Raw genomic sequence first — 10564 nt, 5'->3', positions numbered from 1 at the left:
CACACACACACACACACACACACACACACACACACACACACACACACTCTCTCTCTCACCATCTGTCTATAATGACCGTTCTCATTTTCTACTGCATAGCGCTACAGTCCCTGGAGTGGTCATTAGACTATAGAAGGAGAGAGTGACTGAGCGAGAGAGACCGGCGCTTTCGGCGTAGATTTGGAACCAGTTTTTTTGGTTGTGGTTGGGGGTTGGGGGTTGGAGGGAGTCAGGGTAGGGTGGACTCATAATGCTTAGAGCGTGCAGTAGCGCAGAGAAACACTTGCATGCTTTGCCTGCTTTTTTTCCCCCCTCTGTCAAGAGAATACAATCTGCTACTGAGGTTAAATATAAATCTTCCACAGTCTTTTGCAGCAACAAAGGACAATACAAACCTGTCTTATGTCAGCAGAGGTAACTGAACCAGTGAGGTTGTCATGCTCTTTAGACTTATCAAATACATGACACTTTATAAATAATTATTGTCAGCCATTAGATGATGATTAACTTTTAAGGACCCAGCAGTAAATTTAAAACCTCTCTCTTTTCAACTATTTAGTCTCTTCTTTTGCAGCAATGGCCAGCTCACAGCAGGGAGCCTGCTTCCATTATATCCACAGCACTTAGCTTTCTGGCCTTGTGGCCCTACCCAAATCCCCTCCGCTGGCTCCTGCTAATCCTCACCAATAGTAGAAGGACAGGGCAGACAGAGAAAGAGAGGGGGGTTGTGGGTGTTGGTGGGACAGGGCTGGAATAGAAAGACAAACAGGCAGCTCAAATGTGTCTTCCATTTTAATAGGACCTAATATCTCTCAGTATAATTAAAACTAGTAACGAGTATGAACTTCCCTCTAACACAACCTTTCTGATTCCACCCTTCAATATATGTTACATGTAACATCTATAGAAATTTGCATTTCATAAAAACAGCAGCAATTAAAGACAGCGTTACACCAGTATCATGCTTTGTGTGTGTGTGTGGGCCTGAAGTGTTTGTGGTTGTGTGTGATGCAAAGCTCCAGATAAGATTTTGACTCAGGCATCAGTAGAAAAAGATGCATTTGTGCCACCATGACCTTTAGTCATCAAGCTGAGGTTCAAAGGGAGAATAAAGATGAATTATTCATACATCTTTGCATGTCTGTCTTTGCAGGGAGCTGAATGGGAATAACCTCACACGCATCACCAAGAGTGACTTCGCTGGACTCAAGTACATCCGAGTTTTGTAAGTACTTCATGTTCATGTGTGATGGTAAGATATTTGTATGTGTATCTGTGGCGCATGTCCGTGTCTGAGTTGATCGATTCATGCATATCTGAGCTGTATCTAACCTTGGATCACACAAGTTGTACAGCCTTGCTGCTCAAATTAGCATAAACCCAGTGAAGTGGAGATGCTTCTGTCGAGAGTCCTACTCCAGAGTACATTAAGCTACTGAGTGACTGCAGCTAGCGAAGTAATGGACTTCTCTCTCACCGTATTCTGTATGTTGTAGTAGCACTTATTGTCCCTCAGACACACACACACACACACACACACACTTGCCCTCTGTTCCCACACATCAACATGTAATGTGTAGACAAGCGCCAGTCCTAAATAGGTTCTCAACACAGTTAACACATTAAGGTGAAGTCATTGACTCCCTCTGTGTTGGATTTAGACAGCACTTTAAACAGCACAGGTATTAAAGTAGTTGTAAAAGTGTCTGTATGCGTGCATGTGAGCGCACACACTTGTAAGTAGTGCTATAGGTGTTACAAACTCTGCCGGAGGGGAAGCTGTGTAGACCTGAACATGTTTTAAATGTAACATGAGCTGCACATAATTCCTACTACCCAGCAAAGCCTGACTATTCCCAAGTCTCATGGTTACCCGCCCATCCCCCTGTCTGCTCCTTGTCCCCTCTCGTCTTCCCATGCTTGCCCCCTTTCGTGCACCACCTTATACTCCCATGTGGAGGTTGAATGCATTCATGTTGGCAGCTTGTCACTGGCAAGTAAGAAGGAAACAACTCCTTGCAGGGGTACTGAAGACAGCCCTGCACCTCCCTTGCTGTAAAGTCTCTAAGTCCCTCACAGCCACCACTGTGCTACACGTAACACACACACACACACACTGCTCGCTTTCTGAAATACCAGCCAAATATATACATGATTAACATGGTGTAGGTGCATGGCATGTCTGTGTGAAGTCTGTCTCTGTGTACTGGGGGGGTCAACCTCTGTGTGACTAACAGTGGGTTGACCTCTGACCCCTGGGCAACCCTCAGAAGGAGCTAAACAGGAACAGAGGTTTATCTTTACAGTCAGCTGCCATCTATCCTGTCAGTCTGAAATCAACACAGCTGATTTACCGCCATTCATCTGGCTCTGGGTACTTAGCTGGTCTACATCAGCAGTGTGTGTGTGTGTGTGTGTGTGTGTGTGTGTGTCTAGGTGTGTGTGTCTGTGTGTGAGAGAGAGGAAAAGCAATACAATAGAGAAACAATCAAAAAGTAGAAAGAAAAATATAAAAAAGCCAGAGGCTTCAAGCCTTCCGATTGTCTGTAAAAAAGTTTTCTCAATTCAAAAGTCATCACAATTTTATTCACTTCCATCTAAATTCATGAGAACGAGATCGGAGGTGCATGGCGCTTTTCTCTCTATGTTTATGGAGTGCGAGCAGTGATTAGCATTTATATTCGATGGGGAGGAAGCCCAGACTGCTGAGTTGCAGCTGAGTTGCATGGCCTCACAGGAGACATGAGAGGTTTGCCTTCAACACAGAACAGTTGTATACGTAATGAAGGAAAGCTCTTGTTGCTTCTAAAGCTGCTGGACTTTTTTCTCTCCTTCCTGGCCTTGTGTTATTGTAACACTTCCAAAACCATCCAAACTTGTGCATTAGCTTTGGCAATGTAGTTGAGGAAAGGATGTGTTCCTGCTTGTGTGTGTGTTGACCTTATGTTTGCGTGCATCCATGTTTGTAATGACTAATAGCCTTGATCTCCTGCCTGCATCTTTAATACTCTCCAACTATGCTATCCAACAGGCACACATAGACACACAGCCTACTTTCCCTTGCTTGTGCCAATTGTAAAAACCTTGGAGCCCATCTCAGTTTCCCCCCTCACACTTTCTGACCCCTTGCCTACCTTTCGTCTCATCTCCACCCAGCCACTACACCCAGTGGACCACACCAGAGCCCGGACCCACACTCTCTGAGCCGCCTTAGAAACTTTCCTGGCTGCTATTCTTGCTTCCTTTGCCAAGATTCCACACTGTGCCCTCAGTCCACACCACTGCCCTCTGTGTGTGTGTGCATGTGTGTGTGTGTGTGTGTGTGTGTGTGCGTGTATAATATACTGCACCCAGCTTGAATATACATACTGCAAGAAGGCCCGCCACCCAAAGCCTCCTTTACTTTGTTAAAGCCCGAGTGACCTTTTACAGAGTCATATAAAGTCAAAGCCACACTGTATCACGTCATCTCTGAGGCTCTCTTTCTGTCCTCTCTCTGCAGGCAGCTGATGGAGAATCAGATTACTGTGATCGAGCGTGGGGCTTTTGATGACATGAAGGAGCTGGAGAGACTGTGAGTACCACCCAGGGTTGTCAGTAGATGGCCTGACCAGAAATAACACGTTTCAATTCTTCTTTAACTTCAAATAAAAATGCCATTACTGATCTGTATTCAATATTTTGTATCAGTGTAATGAGACTAACAGGAGGAACGGACCGTGAATGGTATATCAAGTGTGATGCTCTTCCCTGTCATTTCATTGTGGTCGGATGGTGCCGAGAGGGTACAGCGTGGGCTGGGAGAATTTTTTTTATTAGATTTGCCTGACAGGAATGCCCTCAGTGGGATGTGTGGGCTTAAGAGGCCTCCCCCACCGCAGACCCTGGCTCATCTGGACAGCACCAGGACTCTTCGACAGCTTGTAAAACGGCTGGGAAAACACAGACAAACACAGTCGACCACACCTCAACCAGCTCATTAGCAAATCAATAGTGCTACCCACATGGAAACCGGCACAGCAGATGACTTTATGCACACATGCCGTCATGCACACATAGCGGTTATTTTATAAAAGACTTTCCCCCAATCTGAATCCCACATTAACAATTTACATGACCAAACCCCAGGCCATGTACAGCTCCCCTCCTCTCCTCCTCCATATTCAGCAGATCCTGAACACTTGGTAGACGTATCCGTGTGCCAGACCAATGTGGATATTAGTCGGCTCGTTTCTCTAATGTTTAAAAGCCACTGCCCCACCAGCAGGTACAGTTTAGTTTGAACAGAGTGGCAGCAGACCATTAATGCCCATTACACACTAAATCTCCACCTCAGCTGGCCAAGCACTCTTCTCAGTGTAAACAGTGAGTGGCTCAGGTCCCAACATCTGTCTGAATGTGTCTGAAGGAATGGCAGCTGCCTGCCTTTCAGATTTGCAGCTTCTCTGTGCCACAGCCGCTGCATTCACTCCCATGTGCCTCCAATGGGCCATTCAGGGAGAAGAGAGTTGTGGTTTCCAACAGATTAGCAACAGTCTGTTCCTCATTGACTTAATTGTTGTAGTTGCATAAAGCCTGCCAGTCTTGGACCTTAGTTGTTTGACATGGAGTCTGTTGCCAACCACCTTTCCTGTCGGTGCTTCCTTGGGCTTGAATAGGCTCATCCATTTCTCTTAATTTTATTTAGAAACATCTTGTTTTGATAGTTCGCCCCAGATAAAATCTCTTCATGCTCAGATAACTGGTGGATGTAATTCACTTGTTTGAATGGGAATGTTGCTATTCTGTTACTCTGGGAAAGTCAGCAGAGCACTGAATTCTACTCGGCGCAGCATCGTAATTTAACTATGCAGACATAATTTACGGTGCTGTCTCCGACTAGAAGTTTAATTCCCCTGAACTTTCAGTCGGATATTTATGTGACATTCATAGCGCACTGAAACACAATAGCCTGTGGCTAAGCCGATTCTATGGCAGCCAGCAGAAATTATTCACAGCCTACACAAGGGCACGCATGCATAGACACACACACAAACTCACTGGTTGATCATATGTTTTCCCTGCTGCAGGCGGCTGAACCGTAATCAACTGCAGCAGCTTCCTGAGTTGCTGTTTCAGAAGAACCCTGCCCTATCTCGACTGTAAGTACATTCACTTTTTTATTTCAACTGAGCACACAGCTTTTTCTTTTCTGTGAATGCACATGCCGCCTCTCTTTGTCTTTTCTTTATTATGCAAGCCACCAATGTTGCTCAGAGATCGTATGTGGTAAAACAACATACTGCACAGCATGATCTCAACAAGTCTGACGAATGTTGGCTTCGGTTTGGTTTGGTTTAAACACAATCAAAGAGCAGTTAAGCTTCAATTGCACTTTGCTGGAATGCCATCATGTCTCATTAGCGTTCAGACATATTAGGTGAAGTGTGTGAAGTGTACACTGGGATTTCCACTGTACTTGCTGTCTGTAAGACAAAATGAACTGGATGAGTGGAAATCTGAGTTATTTGCACATCGTTGGGCCTTCGTGCCAAGTCATCTGAAGTTTCTCTGTGCTAGTGTGTCTGTGGGAGAATCCACTGGTGACAGAGAGTTGGTGTGACATTGGGATTGGAACTGAGGGACACATTATACTTTGAACTATGTTCAAGGTGAAAGGATGTCTGCGTTACCTAATGAGGTCGTTTTATGTCATAGGAAAAGTCCCCAAAGCTCACTCTGCCGGTGGACTCATATACCTCCATCATAGGAATGAGATGTGTCATCATCTCCACTAGTTAAGGCCAATCCAGTACTGTCTCACACCCACACATCCTTACACCCATGTGCCCCATGCAGTGAGAAAATCCCACAGTAATGCTGAATTCATACCCCCATCTGCAACAGCGCTAAATGTTATTTTTGTCCTTTCTTCGGGATATTCAGTGTCCTTGTTGCTAGTTGATCATTCCAGCTCCCATTATTCCAGTTCAGATTACCTGGAGCATCTGGGAATAATGGAAGAGTGGGATGTGGAAAAATCATTTCCTTCCCTTCAATCCACAAAGTGGTACTACCAACCTATGATCCTGGCCTCAGCCCGCCATCTGTTTATCTTGTGTTTGATTTTTAACACCATCTTGAATCTATCTGTCACTTCCTCACAACTGTCTCCTCACGTCACCTATCATTAAACCAAAACCAGCCTGTTGGGCTTGAGGGCAAAGCCTCATCCTTTGGGGGCAAGGCTATCCTGCTTGTGGCTCACTTACACTGAGCAGCCCTAGGTTGTCTAGCTGGAACAGACGAAGAGCAGACCGAGGCCTTCCAGACCAGCGGATGGCCTTGAACGAGCGTGATTAGTCCATTTGGAGCAGCGTGCTCTGCCAACAGCCAGAGGATTGTGCTAACACAGCTCCCCTGTTTCATCCAATCTAACTTCACGCTCATTATTCTAAACCTAGCCCTGGCTTTTCTGCCACGTTCTGGAGAATGAGACTTTGTTTAACATTGCTTAATCGATTCGATGTGTGTCTGTGTATATACACTCATTTGTACTTTATCCTTGGCTGGATAAAAGGGAACTGTAATGGAACTTAAAGCTTTTCAGGTGTGGAAATGCCGTACATTCTTCAGCAGTTAAAGCAAATGTACAATCCTGGGCCACGGACTCGGATGGTCCCTGAATGACAATTGCTACTTTATGAAAGACTTCTAGTGCTTGTTAAAAACGAGGTCTAAATAGCGTGGGATCAGGAAGAGCAGTAGAAGACAATGGTTTTTCCTAATGTGTTTCTTAACTCCAGAGCGGTGTGTCTGGGCCACACCGTAGGTTCTGGTCCCAGTCTGATGCGGTTAGGTTACAGCCTTGTCTGACTCCCACCTGCAGCTTTCAATGGACTTAAAAGGTTCTCAGCTCCCAGAGGAAGAATTGCGCCTTATTTGTGTGTGAGTGTGCATGTGTCTGAGGATGACAGAGAGAGAGACAAAGAGAAAGAGAGTCTATGGTTGCATATATGTATGCGTGTGTGTGTCTTTGCACTTGCTCAAAGTGCTCACCAGGGCTTGTTAGAGTCTGCCTTTATGATCCTAGCAAGAGAGGTTAACGTGAAAGCCCGCTGCCCTCAGGTGGAGCGCTAACCCAGATGGTTTCTCTTCTCTTGGACGGAGGATTAATTGCCCCGCTTCCCTTTTTCTAGACTTTTTACACTCTTCCTCTGCGTCTCTTTGACTCCCCTCTTTTTTCCCTCTTTTTGCTCATTCTGGAGCGAGGGTTTGAGAAAAGGCTTTGTATAACAAAGTGGCTTTTTGTCGTAGACATCCCGCAGAGAGGACAAACATAAAGAAGGACGTAGGGGATAGAGGTGGGAGGGATAACAGATGAGATTGTTACTCTCATTAAACTTTTGAGGAAAAGCTAGCCGGGTTGATGAAAGGCTGTTGGTTAAATGAGCAGAGGACTGTCGGTTTGTGGGGAGTTTTTATTCACTGCATGCAGTCATTACACTAACGGGGTAATGAGTTTCCACTACAAAGGGATGACAGAGAATTGATGCTCCTGCTACATTTATTGAAAAATGGCTACTAAAACATACTAATAGAGAAAAGAAAATAACTTTTTAACCTTTAAAATAATTCTGCCAAAGCTCAAACTTCCGTATGTATGTCTTGTTTCATGTACAGAACAGAGAATTAAAATAGTGCACAAATATTGTGCTTTCTGTTCTGAGAGTCTACCTCTTTATCTACACCCCCGCTCCTCTGTCTCTTCCCATGCCTGAGAGATACCAGTGAAACTGATGCATGAGGGGCAGAGGAGAGTTAATTGGAATTGATTAGAGATGATTAGAGATAGTTAGAGTTAGTTAAAGCTGCCTATGATGGATGGCATCAACGAGAAGGCATGGGAACGGCAGCACAGAGGTGAGAGGCGCTGCGCAGAACATCCGTGAACAATAACAGTGAAAATAGAGTTGTATTCATAACTGTTAACGACCTGTTGCCCCCAGCCCACCGCCCCTGACTTCTCCTCATCCCACTTCCACTGCACTTCAGATCTGTAATCTACTCATCCATGTCTGTAATTAGTGTCTTTTCGCAGTGGGAGAGCAGGAGGAAGGAAGGACCGTGGGATGGAGGAAAAACAGAGGGATAGGTGAGCGGAGTTGGAGGAGTGCAGAGCAGTTAGCCTGATAGCTGGCCCCGGGGAATAGCATCTGGTTTGCGCTCAGGATGGGGGGGGGGGGGGATTGAGGGAGGTGGAGGAGAAGAGGTGTTTTGCAGTTTTTCGATTACCGTGTTGCTTGTTGCCGCCACAAACAAATGCCGGCAACAACACAGGCTTGTTTGAAGGGGTGTTGCTTTCATTAATGGCTTACGTGTAGTGTCACGTGGTCGGGTGAGGGGACGGTTAAGAGAGGTTTCCCCTTGTGTATCTCCCCGGGAGGTATGGAGGAGGGAGGAGGGAAGGGTGTGGTAGTACCTGCACTACAGGGGAGCCGAGGAAGCCCTGGCAAAGGATTGGAGAGAGGATCTCACTCTTCTTTAAGGTCTTTAAGGTCTTTAATTTTCGTGTTAATGCTTGACTACTGGTATGCTGATATACACAAACCCCAAACAAACATGCTGAAATACTGGCTGGGTGACACACATGCATATGCGCACACTCACCAGAGAGAGAAAAAGAGGGAAAATGTAAATAACACCAATTAGGCACAAACACACAAAGAACAACACTATAATTACATCTCTGTGTGCTAATGTGTGGATGGCAGGCACACACGAGGGATTATGTTCTTTATATGGCTTTGACTGTAGATAAAAGAGCCGCTTCAACGATGTGTTGATGCGGAACTGCCTGTTCTGTGTTTGTGTTGGAGGGATGCTGTGTTTTCTGTTTGTTGATCGCTTGATGCTTAGGGAACGGTAGCTCAGTGTGAGAAGAAAGAATTGTTTGTGGGAAGGCGGTCTAGAATAAATAATGTGCACCTTTATGTGCATCATTAAATCTATAAATCATCTCTCTGTTTTAGTATTCCTACTTGTTTTGACTTTGTTACCATTCAATACCTTTTTTTTTCCTTTTGCATCTGCTGCACATTGATAGACTTGTTAACTCGCTCTGGTGTTCCAAAACTTTTTTGTGCCACAAAGCCAGCGAATTAACTCTTTCAACTTTTGACTTTTTGTGTATGATTGGCTGAAAGACTTGACATGAATGAGTTTTTTTTTCTCCTCGTGACTTCTTTTAAGTGTTTGTATAATACTGCGCAGTGTGTGTTTGTGTGTGTGTGTGTGTGTGTGTGGTTGTGTGTCTGTGCATGCATGTGTGTCTGGCAGGCTGTTAATGGCCCAAGCTGGTCTTGTCGTTTCCTCGTCTTTGTCTCTGCTTATGAATGACCTCCTTCGACGTGCTAGGTCTCTCTCTCTCTCCCTCAGAGGACGGCTTGGGCCCCCACTTGGCAGCAGTCCCCATAGCAACCCGTCTTCATCAGTAGGTTTCTGTGCCATCGATGGCCGACATCCTGATTTCCTGACTGTGGTTTGTCTGACACTAAGTAAACACTGACAGAGACTTTACTGAGTAACGTTCACTTTAGCGAAATACCTGCATGCATCAGAGAAATGGCTACTTAGAGGGTTGGATCACCCAAAGACGTTTACTACCAGTGGTGTAACACCCTTACAGGTAATTTTGATTTAGTGAAAACCGATTTTTGAGATTTCCATTTCTGAGTTGCTCAGAGCACAGAAAACAGCAACATGTTTTTTCTTTGGTAGAACTGAAAATGTTTCCCTTTGATGTCTGTGGACTATTGAGAGGGAGAGGGGAATTTGCTGAACTTCTAAAATGTGAGTTTGCAATGCTTTGAGCACCACCAACAAAGAAAACCCATCGTCCTGGGGGTAGAATGCAAAGACAGATATTTTAAAACCTGGATAAATAAAACCAAAGGTATTTGGCCTGGAAGCTTTTCCTTATTTGGGCTAATGGACTCTTTAACTTCTAACTTTCTAAATGCAGGGCTAGAGTTTTTTGCAGGGGTATGAAATATCTGACCTGGCGGCCAACCGAAAAATACCTGGCAGGCTTTAACTCCGTGCCCCTGTCCCTCTTCCTGGCCGTGTCCTTGTCAGCTGGTAAAAGTGGCTTTTATGGCTTGTCGCTGTTTTCTTTACGAGTCGGACCGTGTGTGAGAGTGAAATGCAGACCAAACCATGTGAGGAGAGCGGAAGCCAAAAGGGGGTAATTTAAAAACCACTGCGCCGTCTGAAATATTCACAACCACAGCACAAAGGGAGCAGGAGAGAAAGCCAAGAAAAAAAAAGACAGAAGAAGAAGAAGAAGAAAGTCAAAGAAGAGAGAGCGAGATGGTCAGAGGAGCAAAAGACAGGAGCAAAGTTGCGGCGAAAGCAGGAGAGAAACAGCGGTGTTTATATTTACTAACGATTCTGTGTCCTTCCTTATGAATAATTGAACAGATGGATTGAAGCTTGTTAAATATTCACACTAAAGCGCTGGGACATCAGTGCTGTTTTGTGTGTGTGTGTGTGTGTGTGTGTGTGTGTGTGTGTGTGTGTGTGT

At 45.1% G+C, this 10564-nt stretch overlaps 1 protein-coding gene across 4 annotated transcripts in view; it reads left to right on the top strand.

The window, feature by feature from the left end:
* The window catches only part of slit1a (slit homolog 1a (Drosophila)), an 83414-nt gene that overhangs the window by 10018 nt on the left and 62832 nt on the right, over nucleotides 1-10564 (top strand). For all 4 annotated transcript variants that reach the window (XM_031879144.1, XM_031879126.1, XM_031879136.1 and 1 more), the window contains exons 2-4: nucleotides 1154-1225; nucleotides 3503-3574; nucleotides 5070-5141. In XM_031879144.1, the coding sequence (XP_031735004.1) occupies nucleotides 1154-1225; nucleotides 3503-3574; nucleotides 5070-5141 (216 nt within the window). The remainder of the gene's footprint in view (nucleotides 1-1153; nucleotides 1226-3502; nucleotides 3575-5069; nucleotides 5142-10564) is intronic.

This window comes from Anarrhichthys ocellatus, unplaced genomic scaffold, assembly GCF_004355925.1.
Source record: "Anarrhichthys ocellatus isolate YVR2014 unplaced genomic scaffold, GSC_Weel_1.0 scaffold3, whole genome shotgun sequence".
Classification (NCBI taxonomy): Eukaryota; Metazoa; Chordata; class Actinopteri; order Perciformes; family Anarhichadidae; genus Anarrhichthys; species Anarrhichthys ocellatus.
The sequence above is the reverse complement of the archived record's forward strand: the minus strand, read 5'-3'. Positions and strand labels throughout refer to the sequence as shown.